Source organism: Hibiscus syriacus, unplaced genomic scaffold (assembly GCF_006381635.1).
Source record: "Hibiscus syriacus cultivar Baekdansim isolate YM2019G1 unplaced genomic scaffold, ASM638163v2 tig00112647_pilon, whole genome shotgun sequence".
NCBI classification, from domain to species: Eukaryota; Viridiplantae; Streptophyta; class Magnoliopsida; order Malvales; family Malvaceae; genus Hibiscus; species Hibiscus syriacus.
The window spans coordinates 39,654-61,725 of record NW_024063375.1 but is presented as its reverse complement, the minus strand read 5'-3'; the positions used below and the strand labels follow the sequence as shown (position 1 = coordinate 61,725).

At 36.6% G+C, this 22,072-nt stretch overlaps 1 protein-coding gene and 1 non-coding gene across 2 annotated transcripts; both read left to right on the top strand.

Annotated features, from left to right (window-relative positions):
• The first annotated feature begins 4,647 nt into the window (after positions 1–4,647).
• LOC120182371 (QWRF motif-containing protein 2-like) lies at positions 4,648–9,879 on the top strand. The gene is made up of 7 exons (XM_039187362.1): positions 4,648–5,969; positions 6,719–6,838; positions 7,048–7,164; positions 7,292–7,381; positions 8,657–8,684; positions 8,830–9,191; positions 9,760–9,879. The coding sequence occupies exons 1-7, from the start codon at positions 4,728–4,730 to the stop codon at positions 9,877–9,879; spliced, it is 2,079 nt and encodes a 692-aa protein (XP_039043293.1). The 5' UTR covers positions 4,648–4,727.
• TRNAK-CUU lies at positions 8,038–8,110 on the top strand. The gene has a single exon. It is a non-coding gene; the product is annotated as a tRNA-Lys (tRNA).
• Positions 9,880–22,072: the final 12,193 nt, after the last annotated feature.

Here is a 22,072-nt window from a genome sequence, read left to right as displayed (position 1 = left end):
AAACAAAATAAGATATAAAAATAATAATAATATTAAGCATACATAATATTAGTAGGGGATTAAATTGAAATAAAAGCTCAACCAATGGGCAGATGTAAAAAAGAACATTGAAAATTAAAATCAAATTAGGGGAAAATCAAACGTTTTAAAATTGGGAGGACCAAATCGAGGATTTACCCTCTTTTGAAATAAAACACACGGACCCTGGGCTGTGGATCGGGTCAACCCAGGGTCCATGGATCAACTATATAAGATATTTTTTTTTAAACTTCATTATGCTTTCTTCTTTGTTCGACAGCCCCCCCTCTCTCTCGTGTTCTCTGGTTTGTTCATCCAAAAGGATGAACGCTGCCACTTATTTCCAGAAAACGGTGACCATCGCCTCGTCGGATGCCGTGGATCGGAGCCGGCCGCCGGTTATCGGCGGTGGTCCACCAAAAAAATCCCATTTTTAAAGAGCTCTTCTTCCCCTTTACTCAAAAATCCAAGTTTTTTTTTAAAAACCGAGCTTTAGAGGAGAGTAGATCTAAGAAAATATATTCGAAAATAAGGGTCTTACTTTGTTCATCGGTCGAAAACTTTGATTTTTTGAGTGAAAACAACAACGCAACCACGCATGCAAGTCATCAACGGAATGAAAAAAAGGTTATACCTTTGTTATATTTCTTTTCTATTCGAAAAGGTACAAGTGCTTCCTGAAAATGATTATATAATAAAACGTTAAACGTGATCGAAAATATTTAAATACCTAAAAAAGAGACAAAATTTATATACTGGAAACTGCTACGGACAACCATCAATGGTGGATTGTGTTACAAGGTATCAACCAAACTGGAAATTGTTTATAAATCACTGACCCCATCCTCTGTCACTTCATAATTTTAGTTATTGGTTTCCTTTTACATTTTCCATAATAGCGAAACCAGAATTAAAAAAAAAGAGTGATCATAACTAAATTATAATTTTTTGAACTATTAACTACTTAATAAATATTATTTACTTTAACCCTTGAAGTGATGCTCAAGACTGCACGATTTCCATCTCCTACTTATCATCATCTATGCTTATTTTGGCAGATACCAATTCTCCCCAAAGAGATTAAACTCTAATCATATGCTGCCTTGCCCAATGATTTGACCACTGATTCATATTCATACCACTTATTTGCTTTTGCTTGCCGAGCAAATTGATACATCAAACCAATGCTTACCTTTCTCAATAATCTTTAAATAAATGCCTTCCTGATTAGCTATCATCGCTGGTGTTAACAATACTAATAAGTTATTTATACGATATGAAATCGGATTTAAATTTATTAAATTATATTTTTGTGTGAGATACATGATTTATGCTTTAGTCATTTGATCTATTTTATATTTAAATGTTTTGTAATATTCCATTGTAACTAACTTATAGATACATTTGTTAACAAAAGAAGGTGGAAGTGTAAGGATAGGAATTATTGAAAAATTATGATTCAACTGAGTTAAATATCGAGTTTAACCTAAAAACAAATTTTAAAAAAATATTTGAGGAAAGGAGAAGCAAAGCAGGGGAAATTTGGCGCTAAGGGTGGTTTTATGATTAGATTAACAACAACCATTTCTTTAGCTTTGTCAACTACTGCTTTCCCACTTGTTTAAGTAGTTGCAAGTTGGTGAGCTTTTCATGCGCCTAAATGCACCATCTTTACAATTCTGTTAACTGATAAAGTAATCAACAATAGTAGAATGTGATAGAAAGATAGGTTCGGTGATAATTCTGTTAGGTTTTGGGATGTTGATATAGTTTGTAGTGGAGAAGCATGCATTACCCCTCTACTCTTTATTAGATGTGTATTTATAATGTCATGGATAAGTGTTAGTCAGTAGTTATCGTATCATTGGTACTGATTAGACGTTCTAGAGAGTGATGGTTTAGACTAGGATACCACATGTGTCAACATGTGACTGTTGGTGATGTTACGAAGGTGTGTTCGCAAAGATAATATGTGATTGATACGTGATTACTTGCATGATGCTCTTCGCTTATCTGAGAGTTCGCATAGACCTTACATTCACATCTTCAAAGATTCACACGTACTATGGTCGCTTATCTTCTCGTAGAACTGAAATTTTGCATATAGTAATAAGCTCATATCAAATTTAATATTTCTAAATTTTCGTATAAGTTTACTATCTATATTTAAAGGTTGAATTATCTTTAAAATTTGAAGAATGATATTAGATTTGAAAATATTTTTTTGATATAATGATTTAAAAATAATTTAAACAAAAAAATAGACTCGTTTAATATATAAATTGGACTCAAACACTAACATTCAAGCCTAACTCAACTCGCTTTCTAAATTTATTTATTTTTATTAAGCTAAAAGTAATTACAAATTAGTATATATTCTAAATAGTTTCAACTATCCGACAATGAACGTTTAATCACCCTTGCAGTTGTTAGTGCTCAAACATGTAACCTCTTAGAACAACAACGATTCTTTTAACCACTGAAGTAAGTTAATTTGTACCGCTTTCTAAATTAAAAATATGTTGAATTATCATAATATATTATAACTAACCTCCAAATGCGCCCGAAATAATCATGTCTAATATTTTTATTTTACAATTGGGTTCAAAATATTTTCTCAAGCTATAAATTAATGGCTTGAGATACTATAATATTTAATATAATCTATAATTAATCATAATTTATATTTACTAATCTAATAACTTATTATAAAAATATATTTATTAACATCAGTATAAATTTAGGTTTTTATTACAGTAAAAAAATTAATTATTTAATTATTTATATTTTGTGATTTTATATTTTATTAATTAATTATAACATGTAGTTACTAACTTAATTAAAAGTATATAACTTTTTATTTACAATAATTTAATTCAAGTCAGTTTGGGCTTGAGTAAGCATGAAGTGTTAATCTCATATGTAAGTTTGATTTGATTTATAGATACTTTTAACTTCTATATATATATATATATATATATCTTAACAATGTCATTTTTAAGATCTAAGTTAGAATTCTCTTATTAAAATACAATTTATAAGATTATGATTTATTAAGAAAAGGTTACTTGATGCAAAAGCGTGGGAAACGAAAAGGAATAATATAGGTTTGTATTAGTAGATTAATGATTGGCCATTAATGTTATTGTTCATGTGTGAGAAAAAGGTTGGTTGGTTACCGTCAATTCATCTCCTTGTTCAATTGCGAAGGGAGCATTTATAGTGATTTTTAATGAGCACGATAACCGTAGTCTATAGGATCATCATGACTTTTTATAGTTCAACAAATTAAATAAATTTGATAATTATATTTTAAATTTTATTCTGACGATTCACATGAACTATTCGAGTGACTTACTTATTAGAGGTCTTATCCATACATTATAACTAATTAGAAATTTATATTTAAGGAATACAAACTAATCAAACATCCTGATGAATGGATAAATCTTTAGAAATTTTCTTCAAACATATAACACATATTATCATTCAAGGAAAGCCATGTTTATGAAAAAAAAAATTCATCTCCTTGTTCAACTGCGAATGGAGCATTTATAGTGATTTTTAATGAGTGCGTTAACCGTAGTACATAGGGTTATCATGACTTTTTATAGTTCAACAAATTAAGTAAATTTGATAATCATATTTTAAATTTTATTCTGACGATTCACATGGACTTTTCGAGTGACTTAATTATTAGAGGTTTTATCCATACGTTATAACTAATTAAGAATTTATATTTAAGGAATACAAACTAATCAAACATCCTGATGAATGGATAAATCTTTAGAAATTTTCTTCAAACATATAACACATATTAATTCAGGATCATCATATAGTATAATAATGATTATTTTTTTAATTTTGTAAATAAAATTCAGATATTTTAATCATCCCTATATCTATCTTAGATATTCGCAATTTCTTTTAGACCCTCAGTAGTGGACGTAAGGTTAACGTCACTGAAAATCTCAGCCCAATTCCGTATAATCATATCCTTAAATCAGAGGCATTAGGACTAATGGAGCCACGGTCCCTCTAAAATTTAAAAATTATAAATTAGACGCTTAAATTTTTTAAAAATTCAATTTCTCTCTCATAATATTTTTAAAAATTCAGATTAAATTTTAAAATTTTTGAATATTTTAATTAAACTCTCCAATATTTTTTAAAAATTCTCATCAAATCTCTCAAAACCTCAAAAATTTTAGTTTAACCTCAATTTTTTTTATAAAAAATGTAAACTAAACTCTTTATCACCAAGTTGTACGATTAAAATAAAACAACAAAAGTAGCTTACACGTGTAAGGAGATCTCCAATTCACTTGCACAACACACCTTGTGCCTCCTCCACGCGAATAAAACCCCGTCTCCCCCTCACACTTTAAAATCACTAATTAAAATCTCCATACTCCTTATGCTATCCTAAGCCAAACATTTCTCGTTTTTCCGCTCCCTCTTTGGACGCCAACGCTACTTTTCCCGCCCTTCCTTCTTCTTTTTCTCTCTGCAAATTCCAACTTTATAAAGAAAAAAAATATTTTCAATTCCAATGTTTTTAAAACATAAATCCTAAACTGTCTGAGTTCTGATTTTTCATTTTTTTTAAAAAAATAAATATATAATTGGAAGTAAATTTTTGGAGGAATTGGGAGGAGAGTGAGATTAAAGAATCAGACTGTGGAATTGAATTTTCTGAGAAGCCGGCAATGGTTGCTGCTGCCGTTTCCGCAGCGGTAAAACCCAAACAGCTCGGAGGAGGGCTTCCGCTAAACCAAAACGCGCCGCGGCCTCCGCTGTTGACCTCCGACCCCGACAATGCCATCACTCCTTGTCGTAAAAAATCCGGAAAGTTCTCCTCTCGTTATATGTCAACGTCCTCATCAAATTCTTCCTCGCCTCCCACCAAAATCTGTCCTCTGACGTTATTTTCGACGAGGACTTCTCATTCGAAGGCCATGACCACGACAAAACGCGCGACTCTATTGGCTAGCAAGCGGTCGCAAGCAGTGGAGAGGAGACATGCGGTGACGCCGCTGCCTAGTAATTCTTTGGATTTGAAAACTAGTAACGGTGACAACAGTAACAAATGTGATTTATCCGTTTCGTCTCATGGTGAGCCGTTTTCCTATAAGTGTAGGAAAGCTAAACCAGCTCCATCACCAAGCGCGGCAACGAAAGGGACGCCGGAGAGGTGGAAGACAACGGTAGCAACGACTCCACGGAAAGGAACAGAGCAAGCGGGAATTTCAAAAGCGGAGCGGTGGCCGGCAAAGTTAAGGCTATCAAATTCGGTTACTAGTGGAAGCGTTGATTGCACCGACGAGAGGAAGAGTTTTAACCGTTCTGTTAACGGCAATGTAGTTAGGGCACTGCAGCTCTCCATGACTGATAATAGAGAAATAACAACCGTTACTCCCGTTAAATCTAAGCCTCAATATGATCTCGCGGCTTCTGATACCGGAAGTGTTTCTTCTGGTAGTACTCCAGGAGCTCCAGAAAGTTCTTCCGTAGACGGTGATGTTAAGCGTGGGCCTCGGGGAATAATGGTTTCGGCTCGGTCCTGGCAAGATACTGCTAATCGTTTATGCCGGTCCGATCCTGGTTATCCGGTTCCTAAGAAAAATACAGCACGTTCTAAGCAAATTGTACGAGACAAGTACGGAACTGACAGTCCTTTGTCGTCTCCAAAAGGTGTATCGAACAGCAGAGGCCAGTTATGGTCAATTCATTGGCCAGTTCGGCCTGCATCACCGAGTAAGCTTGGGTTGGGTGATAATTTGGTAAATAGGCCATCGATTTTGAGCTTAGTTGGTGATGCTATTAAGATTGGAGAGAACAAAGTTTCGGATGCTCATTTATTGAGGTTACTCCATAACCATTTGTTGCAGTGGCGTTTTGTTAATGCTAGAGCAGATGCGACTCTGTCTTCCAAAAGGTCTAACACAGAGGTATTGACTTCGAATTTCTCTCTTGTTGTATTCAACTAAGTAGCTCGCTTTGTCCTATTGCTACCTTGTTGTTTGTATGCTTCAAGTTTGCATGCTGTACTGTTTCAACATTCATAGGTATTCCCTCTTAGTGTAATTTGGCAGCACAACTCGTAGCTGTTAATGTTGCATTCCATCACCTTTTGAGGATTATGGTTAAGATTTACTTTTATTATTATATAGTATCATGGTTTCATGTTATGTTAAATTGTGAGAAAGTTGCCTGGCTTGTCACAATTTATCTTGCCCATACTGCCTGGAATTTGAAAATTTTCATTAAAAACTCTAGAACCTGGCCAACAAAACTGAGTTGAATTATGTGCTGTGGGAAAAAAAGTGTTTTCTTGTTAGAACTGAAACTATTCAGGCCACTTCTGCTAGAGCGCTTGGCATTCTGGCTTTTTGGTTATAATTACTTTTGTGGTGTAGAAATTCTGTAGCGTGCAAGCAGCAGGGTTGTTTTGTGGCTTAAAACGAGTTTGATCGTGTTAAAATATGATGAAGAATCCTTTGTCATCATGTTCGTATAACAGAAAAGTCATCAATAATACATGTACATCTATCTCTTTTTAACCATCTCTTGTTTCTCGGTTTACTAACAATTCAAGTTTTTCGATTATCTTCCTTGATATTTTTTTTTTTGAAAATGATTATCTTCCTTTTAGTTAGTAAAAATGAGGATGAATTCTTTTAACATGTTCCTATTACAGAAAAGCCTCCATAATGCTTGGACTACTACCTCAAAACTGCGAGAATCTGTTAGAGCCAAAAGAAATGAATTACAATTGCTGAGGCAAAATTTGAAGCTGATTTCCATCCTCAAGGGGCAAGTAAGAACGATAGCTCCCTACTAGATGTGTTTACTGTAGGCTTGATTTTTTTCTTTGTTTGTTTTAAGATTTCTGATTATTTTGTTGATCTTAACTCAATTGTTACTAGTTTTTCATTGTCTGCCATATCTTATTTGGATTGCATATTTCAGTTCAAGAAATTGTGTGCTTTTTTATTTATAGCATATTATTTTCATTGATAAGTGCAGATGATCTTTTTGGATGAATGGGCTGTCCTGGACCATGATTATTGCAGTTATTTGTCTGGGGCTATCGAAGCTCTGACGGCAAGCACACTCCGCCTTCCAGTAGTTTGTGGGGCAAGAGTAAGTTCCTTATTCTGAAATTTGATCATTTCCTTTAAGCTTTAGCATCTCCGCTGTCAATGCTTTACTTTATGTGGGTCTTAAAAAGAAGGGGGAGAAAAACTTGCTTGTCGTCTTATTTGTACAGGCTGATATCCCAAAATTGAAGGAAGCAATATTTTCAGCAGTTAATGTAATGCAGGCAATAGCATCCTCCATATGGTCATTATTATCAAAGGTAAATCTTTCTTTTGTTGACCTCATCCCTTTTTCCTCCCCTTACCCTTCATTCTTTAATGCCCAAACTTCGGAGTTTCCTTTGGTCCCCTTTTATTTGCAGACTCATTTTTCCTAAGCAGTAGTTTAGACAAAAGTTAATTTAATAATAAGATAGTGCAGACACATTCTTTGGCAAACACCTAAAGGTTGATTAATCCTTTTTATTCTTGTGGGTATCATGCTCTCTATAATTAAAACGGTTTGGCCATGTATAAGATTTTCTTTCGTTACTGATAATGTCTTTCTGAAGGTGTAGTTTGAAAGGAAGTGAAATTAGGTTAGGTACCTTTCCTTTCTAGTTTTATTTTGTATAGGCCAGTCAAAGGAAAGTGTGTAAATATGTATAAACGGTGTTTCGAATTTTAGTCAAGGATTCTTAGTATATAAGCTTTGTATTTGGTTGCTTTCATTTTCATATAATGAATGATGATGGGTTTAGCTTTTGATGCACATCTTCTCTCATAATTAAACCTTTGATAGGTTTCTTATATGTGTTGAAACATGTTAGATTTTGCGTCTACTTATGAATAATGGGGATTGGGTAGGTAGGGTCTTTGGCTCGGATTAATTTATAAAATGATAAAAAATAGTTATGCCTAGAAGTTCAACAACCAAGCCCGTCTAGCTCAGTCGGTAGAGCGCAAGGCTCTTAACCTTGTGGTCGTGGGTTCGAGCCCCACGGTGGGCGTTCTTATTTTTTTATCCTTTGTATAAAAGGCCTTGGTTTAATTCTTTTGTTCATACTTTGACACCTAATCTTTCTGAATGATAAGCGGGCATTTGGTTGACTTTGTTAACCAGGTGGAATGAAAATAATCATCCATACGACAGGAACCAGATTATTATTTGGATAGTTTGTTTCCATGTTTTCTTAATTTTGTAGGCTTTATCAACAAATAGATCAACATTTGTCTTATGGTTGTTACCCTTTTCGTGCTCTGCATAGAATATTTTTCATCACCGTACATACCCACAATTTCAAGTATCGTATGAACATAAACCTTAGAGCTTGTCTGACACAGTGATGGACTGAGCGGCTGTCGTACTGTTGAAAATTTCAAATTCATATATATTTTAAATATTTTCGTTTTATTTTTTATTGATAATCTGTTTTCGGCCGCTAAAATTCTATAAGTTCGCCTAGTAACATAAAATTTTATGTTTGTAAAATCATTTAACTACAGCAGCTGATGAAATTGATATGGTGTTAGCTTTTAACGGCTTGTTTGCACAGAGTTGTACCAGTAGTAAACGTGATATAGGTTGATCAAATTGCACTTCTTGGATTTGTTCATTTTAATTTGAGATGAGTTAATTACAATATATTCTATCAATTAGAAATAGGATTCTGATATGAAAGAGAAGCGGATTGACAGGAAAGAACATAATGATTCAATTAATGTGAAGGCTTAGATACCAAGGAAGCACGGGGACGGCAAACTTGTGCCGTTTCACGTACCGGATACGTCCTCGGTACGGGGACGACATGGGGATGGATGGGGTACATACCGGGGACGTGCTACGGTGGCAGGGTACGGCTGAACGACGTCGGGGACGTTTCACCGAGTCTTAGGGACGTTTCGGGAATGGCATTTTCGACTTTTTCGACTTTTTCGACGTCAGAGGAGGTGGTGTCGAGGCTGTTGTTTGACTTGGCTATTTCGGCTAAAAAACCAACTTTACAGAGAGGGAGGAAAGCAACCTTCAACTCCAAACTTTTGTTTGATAAAATCAGTGAAGAAAGAGGGGAAGCTTCAGAAGCAAAAAAGGCAACCCAAGCTCTCTTTTAAAAACTATGATTCAACTGAGTTAAATATCGAGTTTAACCTAACAACAAATTTTAAAAAATATTTGAGGAAAGGAGAAGCAAAGCAGGGGAAATTGGGCGATAAGGGTGGTTTTATGATTAGATTAACAACAACCATTTCTTTAGCTTTGTCAACTACTGCTTTCCCACTTGTTTAAGTAGTTGCAAGTTGGTGAGCTTTTCATGCGCCTAAATGCACCATCTTTACAATTTTGTTAAATGATAAAGTAATCAAAAATAGTAGAATGTGATAGAAAGATAGGTTCGGTGATAATTCTGTTAGGTTTTGGGATGTTGATATAGTTTGTAGTGGAGAAGCATGCATTACCCCTCTACTCTTTATTAGATGTGTATTTATAATGTCACGGATAAGTGTTAGTCAGTAGTTATCGTATCATTGGTACTGATTAGACGTTCTAGAGAGTGATGGTTTAGACTAGGATATCACATGTGTCAACATGTGACTGTTGGTGATGTTATGAAGGTCTGTTCGCAAGGATAATATGTGATTGATACGTGATTACTTGCAGGATGCTCTCCACTTATCTGAGAGTTCGCATAGACCTTATGTAGATGCTCGTTTTTGTCCGGGGCTAGATCAGAGCAAACCCGAAGCAGAGCAATTGAAGGCCCAACTCAAGCCCACGTGAATACTCCCTGGAAAACTAAAAGCAGTTATCGGGAGTTAACAAAAGATGGATTTTTGTTTTCTTAATAAATCAGAAAGAAACTATAAAGGAGGTGGGGGTTAATTTTTAATAAGCAATTAACCACCAGAAATAGGGGGATCACGAAACAAAGCAAATACAAAGCGAAAATTCAGAAGTATTTTTTCAATATACCATTTTCGTGCTCTGTTATAAACGAAATAGAAATTAAAGCATGAAAAACACATCATCCTCAGCCATTCGAAACCAAGATTGAAAAAGGAAGATTTTAATCGTTGTTACCTGAGTTCGAGGGATCCGTTATATGAGATCTGTCGTCTGGTGTTAAAATTGGCATCCAATCACTTAAGGAGATCACAAGCTGCAAAAGGATTTCAGAAGAGATTAAAGGTTCAAAACCCTTTTTTTTCTTTTTTTTTTGGGAACCGTAATAGTAGAGAGAGATCTATTTACCTGGTTTGTTTGGGTCTTCGCCGGAGATAGAAGGAGATGAGAGTAGAATTTAGCGTCAGGAGGAGAGCAATCTTAGTTTAGTTTCGAGAGGCTTAGGGTCTGTTTTTTTTGGTTTACTAGATGGTCAGTTTAGGTCATTGAGTCGTGGGGTATGGTGTCTGGAGGGCTCCAGCAGGTGGCGTTGAATAGTGAGGGAGGGGGTCTCGATCGAACCAGAGAAGAGAGTAGAAGAGAAACGACTGAGGGGAGAGGGTTGGCTTAATGCAAATGAAATTAGGGTTTATTTTGGCCTTAAAAATTAAATATATGGGATGTTCAAAACGGCGGCGTTTCGTAAGTTAAGGAATTCATCGATTGATCCTTTAGGTTTCAAAAGCTCATATTCTGGTCCCTAAATTAATTTCTGAATTTGTTGTTTATAGCTCTTAAGTTGATGCGTGTTCCATTATAGTCCTAGATTTGGTTAATTTTAATTTTTACTTATTTATACATCGAACATGCAATTTCGGAAACTTTTTATTTTAACCCTATGTATGTGTATGATTTATTCTCACCTGCGAGGCTCATAATGTTATTTTGTTACATTTTAATCCTCTATTTTTTTAATGGACAAATTACAATCTTGGTGCTTGGAATATTATTTCTTTTGCGTCATTACTTAATGTTTGTACAGTTTGTTACTTTAGCATCAGATTTACATTCCCATTTTAATTTGGTCACATGTCTTTAAGTTCTTTTAATTTTTTTTATCATTTTTACAATAGTATGTTGTTTACGTTATTTAGGTTTTAACCTTAAATTAGTTTTCTTTACGTTTTAGTTCATGCTTAAGTTTTTATGTCTATGTATGTATAGTTATTTAGGGTTCGTTTCGAATGTATGCTTCATATGGTTGAATGATGATGATATGTATGCATGTACACATAGGTTGTTCATTAATTAGATAATCATTTTTTATATATATTAATTTTTATATAATTAATTTTGGCATGGCATCCACTTTTTGCACAATTTGTATGATACCCTCACGTGCATAACTTGACCTATTACATAATCGGACTAAGGGTAATACCCAAATTGTCTTAAGTGGCCTATCTTAACTGATTAGAGGGCTGTTATGACCATTTTAAGTTAAAAGTGTATCCCGAAAGTGAAACCAAAAATTGATTCGTCACCTAAAATTTGGGAACGAAAGAAAAGGAAATGTTCGTTTATTTAAATTTATCGAGAAAAGGTTGTTATAGCTTTTAAGATCTGGTCTCGATATTTGTAAATAATCGAACATTCTTTATCTTTCTAAAACGACTTGGTAATTTTAATTTAATTCATTTGAGTGCTTTTGAATGTTTTTAAATTTACATCTTTGTTTTATGGGATCAAAAATCAAATTAAATTAGAATTTGTAAAGTTCATTGCAAAGACATTAATTAATCAACTAGGTGTCGTTTTAGGGCGTTGTGGGGTTCTAATCCTTCCCTGCACGTAACCGACTCCCGAACTCGGATTTTGGTAACGCAGACCTTAATTTGTTGTTTTAATTAAAATTAATTTTTATTTAAAATAACAAACATTTTTGGGTGCCCAATCACACCCTAATCAAAGATTGGTAGCGACTCTTTGATCCGTATTTTTTCGATCGTAAAGGAAATTCAAAATTTTTTCAAAACGAAAGGTTTTTAAATCGCATTTATTTTTAAATTTAATCAATTGAAAGAGGTAAATTAAAAAATAATATGGTTTTCAAAATCTCACCTTTAAGGAAAAATCGTTTCGACAGCTTGGCGACTCCACTAGGGATTATTGGACTTTTTTAGAGAGTCAAGTCGATAGTCAATTAATTAATTACCTTTGCAATTGAAAATTATAAATTCGTTTTAATTTGGTTTTTTGATCCCTTGTATGGTTTTTAATAAGTTTTGTTTGTATTTTGATTTTTTTGATTTAATTCGATTAACAATTAAATAGTTATACTAATTTGTTTGTTAATGATTTCAGACTGATTGTGTGAATTTAGGAAAGTTGAGTGTTTTTATTGTGCGCTTTTTCGCTTTTCCTCACACACTGCACAGCTGAATTGTCATATCATGAGCTAAAACCCCGCTCCGTCCTATTTAAGTAGGAGTGAGAGACTATTCCCTCGTGTGGTTTTCACATCCGCATGGGATAGTGGATCGCTCCTGGAGCTCACACCTTATGGTCCTTGTGATGGTAATCACCTCCGCATGGACATAAGGAGGTGTGTTCCCTCAAAATTGAACTCGATCCCTTAAAGCCTATGATGGGTCAGGATTGAGGGTTCGGCAGCCCAAGGGGGCACCGGCAAGGACAATTCGAGAACCTATTACTTTAGAATCGAACCCGGCATATAGTGAACATAGAGCCTGAACTTAGGTTGAACCAAACCCGAACCTTAAGAATCCCGTGAGGATAGTATACAAGGAAAAGTTTTTTTTGAGTCATTTATTTTCGTTTTTCAAATAAATACTTGCGAACTAGATATCATGCGGTTAGGTTTATTTTTCGAACAAGCATGCGAGCTAGATATCATGCGGTTAGGTTTATTTTTCGAACAAGCATGCGAATTAGATATCATGCGGATATGATTTCTTTTTGTGAATAACAAAGCATGGGGGTAGATATCATGTTGGGTAGGATATGAAAAAGCATGATTGGGTAGCCAGCATGTGGGTAGGATTCTTTAACAAATTATTATCCCGAATTAATTGCTTTATGTTTACTAACTGATTTTTTGTTGTCTTTGCTTTATTTCTTTTCTTTTTTGCATTGTAATGTCCATTACATGGTGTTGATTTGGGATCGATGTCCATATAGAAGGCCAGTAATATGGAACGAATGGTTCAGAGAGAGGTTGAGGACAATGCAGATGTTTTGAGGTGGTCGGAACAGTCCCAACTGAACAACGGGGACAGTGTGATGCCTGGATAGATGTCAGAGTTATTTGGTTATACTCACATCAACGTACTTTAGAATGATCTGAGTGAACTAAAAGAGGTATGGGGAAGATGGGAAACAGCCGATAAGGAGATGTTTTATCAGTTGTACGGTGATATTCCTTATATTCTGGATGTTCCTATTGACCGAAATCTGTTTAGAGCATTGGCGCAGTTCTGGAATCCGGCTTATAGCTGTTTCACATTTGGTAGGATGGATCTGACACCAACAATAGAGGAGTATCAAGCTTTGGTCCATTGTTCGAGGTCTCAGATGGATAGAGTATATACCAAGCTGCCAGTCACTCCTTCATTTAAGAAGAAATTACTATTGATGACCGGAATGAGTGAAGATTGGGTAGTCAGAAACGTTAAGAAGAAGGGAGACAGTGAGTGCATCTATTGGGCTGCGTTGAAAGAAGTAATTGCTCATCACCCTGATAAGAGAAAGAAGCTTGACTTGTTTGCTTTAGGGATTTATGGGGTCGTTATTTTTCCAAAGGTGCTAGGATATATAGACGTATCAGTCGTTGACTTGTTTGAAAGATTAGACAAGCACGTAGATCCTGTTCCAGCCATTCTAGCTGAGACGTTCCGGTCTTTGAGTTCTTGTAGGCGCGAGGGAGAATGACGCTTTATAGGATGTGTGCCTTTGCTGTTAGTGTGGATTCTGAGTCATTTCAAACATGTTGAAAGAGCACCAAGACGAGTGTTTCTAGAGGGGTTTTCACCTTTGAAGGATTTTCTTTCTAAAGAATGGTATGGGGGCTTCACCGAAGAAAAATGGATGGTCATTTTCAAGGATATCAGATATGGTGATATTTTGTGGCGAGCTTCGTGGAATGTCTCTTCGGCTATATTTTACCGATGTGGAGAGCGAGATTGGGTTCCTTTACCAGGTATATGGGGTTCTGTTGGGTATGTACCTCTACTAGTTTCCACACAGTATGGGTCAAGGCAATTCATTCCAGCCACATGGGACTTGGTAGGGTCGGATTTTGCATTCAAAGGAGATCAGTATAAGGGTAAAGTTAAAGGGGTCGCAGAGGCCTGGAAGCAAACTCGTCGTGTGAAGTTGTTCACTTATGATCTCGAGTTATCTAAAGAGTACAAGGAGTGGAGAAGTGGTCGAGTAAATGACAATATCCCGATAGTGAATCCTGAAAATATTAAGTCGGTGGAAGAACAGTTGAGAGTGGTGCCATCTCTATTAGAGTTTGCTAAGCACGATTTTGAAGCAGAACGGAGACAATTGAGAATGACTTTGCAGAAGCTGGAAGATGAAGTGTATCAAAAGGGATTGGAGATCGACATTCAGAAGAGTAGAGCAGATCGAATTGAAAAAGTGGAGAAGCAACTTCGGCTAGACTTTGACAATCTTCGGTCAACTTATCAGCGAATGGTAAAAGCTCAGACAGGTTCTAACTTGAGTAAGTCTGTCGAATTGAGGCAAGAGGTGGCAAGCCTCAAAAGAGTAGCCGAAGAGAGTCAAGAAAAGCTCAAGCAAAGAAGACACCAAGTTAATATTTTATCAAAGGAAAATGATTTTTTAGAGCAGTAGTTACAAGAGAGTCAAGCCCATAACGAGAAGTTGAAGGAGAAGATTTCAAGTTTAAAGACTGCATTACGACAATACCGAAACAGGGAAGGTAGCTCGAGCCGTGGGGAAGTTGAGAGTTTGAAAAAACAAGTGAGTGAGCTTGAAGCCATGGTTCAAGATTTTCAGAGGCAAGCAAGTGAGCTATCGATAGTTCCTTATGAGGGGGATATACAGTGGCGTTTTCGATGGGAGCGAGCTCAAGCAAGAGTTAAGCAAAGAGAGAACCTTATTGCTTGTTATTTAGGACACGCGTGGAGAATAGCTCAATATTTGGTCATTCTATCTGAGGAAGTTGCTAATGTGACTGAAGAACTGGATCCCGAGGTTGAAGAAAACCAGAAGATCGTGGAGTTGCTAACACATGTACAACAAATAGGAGAGATGGTGCAGATTTATTTGTGATATGTTTCAACTTTGTAATTGAACGCCGTTATAATATAAAGAGTTGTTCTAAGGAGTCGTTCCAGGATCAACACCCTGCATTTTGCATATGCATTTTTAATACATTTAATTTTTTGCATCGTATTTTATTCATTCATAATCATATATTTCATATTCATTAATAAATATCAGCGATAACAAAATGACTCTATGACAGAGTAATACTGGAAAATCCCAAGCATACCTACAGAACCAGGAAGAAAGTTATGGAGGACAAACTTGCCCAAATTGAGAAGGCTCAATTGGAGTTACAAGATAATATCAAGAAAATGCAAGAAGACATGCTAAATGCGCAAAAGGAGATGTTTGCCAAGTTTACGAGTATGTTGGAAGGAAGAAATCCAGAACATGGGAAAAGCCCTGTGCCAGGAGCTGTAACTGAGGAACCACTTTATCCTCCAGGGTTCACCCCAGAACAATCTCAGAACATTCAAGTGACCTATGTTCATGTCGGGAAGGTGCACATTAATCCAGTTGGTGCTTATGCTAACGTACAGCCTGGATCTAGTTCGTATCAGGAAGAACATCAATATCATCAAGTTTCAGACCTTGATGAAGAAGCTAAGAATGACCAAAACAATCCGCTGTAAGAGAAATGGAAACAGTTAGAAAAGGAAGTCAGAGCCATGAAGGAAGATACTAGTGTCTATGGATTCGACGCGAAGGAATTAAGTCTAGTTCCGGATTTGGTTTTGCCTCCAAAGTTCAAGGTTCCTAATTTTGAGAAGTTTGATGGTACCATGTGTCCCTCTGCGCATATCACGATGTTCTGTAGGAAGATGACCGGATACATAGGGGACTATCAATTGTTGATACATTGTTTTCAGGAAAGCTTAACTGGTTCTGCAATCCGGTAGTATAACCAGCTGAGTAGAGCTAATATTAAATCTTGGAAAGACTCGGCTAAGTCCTTTCTTGAGTAATAAAAACATGTGAAAGATGTTAGGCCCAACAGGATGATGTTGCAAGGAATGGAAAAGAAGTCTAACGAGAGTTTTAGACAATATGCTCAAAGATGGAGAGATGTAACGGTGCAAGTCCATCCACCATTGGAAGAGGAGGAAACAAATATGTTTTTTGTCAATACCTTAGGGGCTCTTTTTTTCTCGCATCTTATCAGTAATCCTTATCGAAGTTTTGCTGATGCAGTTACGGTGAGAGAAATGATTGAAATGGCGGTTAAGAGTGGAAATCTCGATGGAGGAGAGTCTAGTAAGAGGCCACCAACGAGGAAAAAGGAAAACGAAGTCAATAATGTGAGGCAGTACGATTCTAATAACATCACTGTTTCCCGTCCTCAAGAAGCAGGGTCATCAACACAAAAGGACAGTAGACAAGGGGCAAGGGACCAGAGGAGATAGAGGCCTCAATTTGATCTAATTTCGATGACTTATAGGGAATTGTTTCAGATTTTGTATGACCAGCATGTAGTTTCACCGTATCACGTGACACCAATGCAACCTTCTTTTTCCAAATGGTATGATGCTAGTGCTCAGTGTGAGTACCATGCGGGGAATCCCGAGCATTCCATTGAGAATTGTACTGCATTTAAGAAGGTTGTCCAAGCTTTGAGAACGAGGAATGTCATCAATTTTGGTGACAGTGAACAACCGAATATAGCTCAAAATCCGTTGCCAAGCCATGCAGGGGCAGGAGTTAACGCGATTACTGAAGAGAGATAAAAGAGAATTGTAAGGAAGGTTAGTGATGTGGTATCACCCATGAGTTGGGTGTGGTGAAAGATGGTTAAGGTAGGATTGTTGAAGCCCAGTTTGATGGGTGAACAGTTTAATAGTGGAGAGGTATGCCAGTATCATAATAGTGAAGGACACAGTATTCAACAATGTCCTGACTTCCTATCTTTGGTACAAGACATGATGGACAATAAAGAAATTGAGTTCTTTAAAGAGATTGCTGAAGAAGAGGAAGAGGAAGTTTGCGCTTCAGAAGGATCATCTAAAGGGGTTTACAATACTAGTTGTCCCCTAATCATTACTCCCAAGAATCGATTGCCTGAAAAGGTAGCTTCAAAAGTGGTTATTTTACCTCCATCTCCATTCCCATATCGGGATAATAAACAAGTGCCTTGAAGATATGATTGCCAGATGGGTGTAACAAAAGAGAATGAGGAAGTAGATGAGGTATGACACTTTACCAGAAACGGTATGTGTTATTCTCTGAATCCACCTAAAGAGTCTGAGAAGAAGGTTGCGGTTGATAAGGGGAAAAATGTTGATATTCAGATAAAAAAAGACAAGTCTGTTATCAATGAACCAGTAACCGAGAGTGAAGCAATGGAATTTTTGAAGTTTCTAAAGCACAGTGAGTACAGTGTTGTGGAACAGTTACACAAGTTGCATGCTCGTATTTCTGTTTTATCATTACTTTTGAGTTCAGAGGCCCATAGGAATGCTTTGTTAAAGGTTTTGAACCAGACTTTTGTTCCGAAAGAGTTGCCCATTGAAAATTTGGACCGGTTAGTTTCCAATATACAAGCTGATAATTTTTTATCTTTTTCTGAGGATGAGATCCCTTCTGGGATGATTGGTAGTCAGAAGGCTTTTCATATCACAGTTAAGTGTAAAGGGCATGTGTTGTCCCGGGTTTTGGTTGATAATGGTTCGACTTTGAATGTGATGCCCTTAGTGACTCTGAAGAAACTTCCATTAGATAGTACACTTATGAGAACCAGCCAAAGTGTGGTTCGAGCTTTCGATGGGACTAAAAGAGAAGTGTTGGGCAAGATTGATGTTCCTCTAACTATTGGTCCAGCAACTTATGAAGTTAAATTTCTTGTAATGGACATTATGCCTACGTACAACTGTTTGTTAGGAAGGCCTTGGATTCATCAGGCCGGTACAGTTCCGTCCACATTGCACCAGAGACTGAAATTTGTGATTGATGGAAGGTTGGTATGTATTCATGCTGAAGAGGACATTATTGCTTCTGTTTCTACTACTTCTCCGTATATTGAAGTGGATGAGCAAGCGGTCGAGTGTTCTTTCAGATCGTTGGAGTTTGTCAATGCTACATTTATGGCTGAAGGTAGGAAGATACCAAAGCCTAGATTTTCAAATTGTACCAAAATGGGACTCAAGCTGACCCTTGGAAGAGGAGGAAAAGATGAGAAAGGGTTAGGAAGTCAGTTACAAGGACTGGTGAATCCAATATGCCCTGGTGAATTAAGAAAGGTCAGGAAATGAGAAATGCCAGATTGGCTGGTGAAGACCTTAGTTGGGAACCCATGACCTTCCCGCCGTTGAGTAATATTTTCATATCTGGGGGGCATATGTTTCAAGGGAACTCAAGGAATAATGAAGTGATGGTTGAGAATGCCTTGGGAGATTTAGGCATTAATGTTATAACTGATGGTGAGTTTGAGGAAATGAGAGCTATGGGCATTTATCATGTACCGCCGGGCTTCGTATTGAACAATTGGATCGCGGAAGAACTGCCTGTAGTTTACAAATCTTTTACAGAGTAATGCACTGGAACTTTCTCCCTGTTGTTCATACCCTGGGGCAATAAGTGATTTTATGTAAAGGGTTAAGCTGTTTGTTTTTTCTTGCTTTCAATAAAAGATGCATTCTGTTAGTTCCAAATGGCAAACATTCTCCCATGCATTTTTTCATTCATTCTTTGTTGTATATATGTATGTATGTATTTATTTCTATTTATTTATATGGGAAAAGATCCTACCATATGTATATATATATATATATATATCTTCTCTTTCATTATTTTTCATGAGCTCAGATATCAATAATATGAATGCTAATGACTCTGACCCGGATATTGATTTCGAGAAGCCCATATGTCAAGGGGAGATAGAAGATTGTGATGATGATGAGGGATGTGAACTACCTTCTGAATTGCTAAAAATGGTGGAGAATGAAGATAAGCAGATTCTGCATCATAAAGAGTCTATTGAGATTTTGAATTTGGGGACGGATGAGGATAAGAGAGAAGTAAAGATTGGTACCACTCTGTCAGTTGGAGGTCGACATGATTTGATAGAATTGCTTCAAGAATACAAGGATGTGTTTGCTTGGTCATGCGAAGATATGTCGGGTTTAGATATAGAATTAGTTGTTCACAAATTACCAATAAAGTCTGAGTGTTAGCCGGTACAACAAAAATTGAGAAGAATGAGACCCGAGATGTTGCTCAAAATTAAAGAAGAAGTGAAGAAACAATTTGATGCCGGGTTTCTTAAGGTGGCTAAATATCCTGAATGGGTGGAGAATATTGTCCCAGTACCGAAGAAGGATGGGAAAGTTTGAATGTGTGTCGACTACAGAGATCTCAACCGAGCTAGTCCAAAAGATAATTTTCCTTTGCCACATATAGACACTCTAGTGGATAATACTGCTGGAAATTCTTTGTTTTCTTTTATAGATGGTTTCTCTGGCTATAATCAAATTAAGATGAACCCTGAAGATATGGAAAAAATGACGTTCGTTACCATGTGGGGAACGTTTTGTTATAAAGTAATGACGTTTGGATTGAAGAATGCAGGGGCAACATATCAAAGGGTCATGGTGACATTATTTCAAGACATGATGCATAAAGAAATAGAAGTTTATGTCGATGATATGATTGTCAAAGCTAAGACAGAGGAAGAACATATTGGGAATTTGAGAAAACTCTTTAAAAGACTAAGAAGATGCCAGTTAAAACTCAACCCAAATAAATGTACTTTTGGGGTGATATCTGGGAAGCTGTTGGGTTTCGTAGTAAGCTAAAAAGGAATTGAAGTAGACCCATATAAAGTAAAAGCTATTCAAGACTTGCCAGCCCCACGAACACAAACAGAAGTCAGAGGATTTTTGGGGAGATTGAATTATATAGCTCGGTTTATTTCACAGCTGACAGAAAAGTGTGATCCCATATTTCGCCTTCTTCGCAAGAATAACTCAGGGGAATGGAGTAAAGATTGTCAAAGAGCTTTTGAAGCAGTGAAAAGATATTTGTCGAGCACTCAAATCTTAGCGCCACCCATCTCAGGCAAACCATTGATTCTGTATTTGTCGGTTTATGAAAATTCAATGGGGTGTGTGCTAGGGCAACGTGATCAATCTGAGAAGAAAGAAAGGGCTATCTATTATCTCAGCAAGAAGTTCACTGAATGTGAGACTAGATACTCACCCATTGAAAAATTGTGTTGCGCTTTAGTATGGGCTACCCTAAGGCTTAGGCAATATATGTTGTATCATACTACTTGGCTTATGTCGAAGCTTGATCCCTTGAAATATCTAATGGGTGTGCTTGCATTATCTGGAAGATTATCTTGTTGGCAGATCCTATTGTCCGAATTTGACATCCATTATGTAAACCAGACAGCCATTAAAGGAAGTGCTATAGCGGAATTCATTGCAAGCAGGGCTTCGGAAGAATATGAGCCGTTGATCTTTGATTTCCCAGATGAGGATTTAATGTCTATTTCAGTAGAACAAGCAGTGGCATCCATTAGTAAATATTGGAAGTTGAACTTCGATGATGCTTCAAATGCCATGGGACATGGAATCAGGGCAATTTTGATCTCACTAGAGGGAGAACATTATCCTTTCACCAGTCGGCTTAATTTTGAGTGTACAAACAATATGGTCGAGTATGAAGCTTGTGTTCTGGGTCTTAGAGCTGCTGTTAAACGCAAAGTAAAAATGCTCAAGGTATATGGAGATTCAGCTTTGGTAATTTACCAACTCAGGGGAGAATGGGAGATAAAAGATCCTAAGCTTATAGAATATCGTAAGTTGGTTATGGAACTTGTTGAAGAATTTGAAGAATTAAATTTCAATTATCTCCCCAGAGAAGAGAATCAAATGGCAGATGTCTTGGCCATACTGGCAGCAGCATTTAAGATGAACGAGTATTCAAATATGATGCCCATTGAAATGAAAGCTTATGAGTATCCAGCCCATTGTTTTAATATTGAAGAGGAAGAAGATGGAAACCCCTGGTATTATGATATCTTGTAATATATAAGGTATCAGAGTTATCCATAACAGGCTACTGAGAATGATAAGAGAACCATTAGAAGAATGGCATCAGGGTATGTACTTGATAGTGAGACCCTGTATAAGAAACGTCGAGATCAGGTCCTGTTAAGGTGTGTGGACACGAAAGAAGCCAAATTGATTCTTGAAGAAGTGCATGAGGGAATATGTGGTACCTATGCTAATGGGCATGCTATGGCTAGGTAGATGATGAGATTTGGGTATTATTGGTCAACTATGGAAACAGACTGTATCAATTATGCCCGAAAATGTCACAAATGTCAGATTTATGGAGATAAGATACATATTCCTCCTCATCTATTGCATGTAATGACAGCGCCGTGGCCATTCTCAATGTGGGGTATGGATGTTATTGGACAAATTTCGCCCAAAGCTTCAAATGGTCATCGCTTCATCCTGGTAGCCATAGATTACTTCACCAAGTGGGTAGAAGCAGCTTCTTATGAAAATGTTACCCAGTCGACAATATGTAAATTCTTAAAGAAAGAGATTATTTGTAGATATAGTTTGCCAGAGAGAATTATCTCTGATAATGCGTTGAATTTAAACAATAAGATGATGGACTCGGTCTGTAAGCAGTTCAAAATAAAGCATCATAATTCCACCACTTATCGCCCAAAGATGAATGGAGCAGTAGAGGCGGCTAATAAGAACATCAAAAGGCTCATAGAGAAGATGACTGAGACCTATAAAGATTGGCATGAGAAGTT

Bases quoted from the DNA above. Each gene is read 5' to 3' on its own strand.
- LOC120182371 (XM_039187362.1), top strand. From the start codon at position 4,728: ATGGTTGCTGCTGCCGTTTCCGCAGCGGTAAAACCCAAACAGCTCGGA. The intron at 6,839-7,047 runs GTAAGAACGATA...TGATAAGTGCAG, and splicing joins TTTCCATCCTCAAGGGGCAA to ATGATCTTTTTGGATGAATG. The intron at 8,685-8,829 runs GTTGATCAAATT...ATTAATGTGAAG, and splicing joins CAGTAGTAAACGTGATATAG to GCTTAGATACCAAGGAAGCA.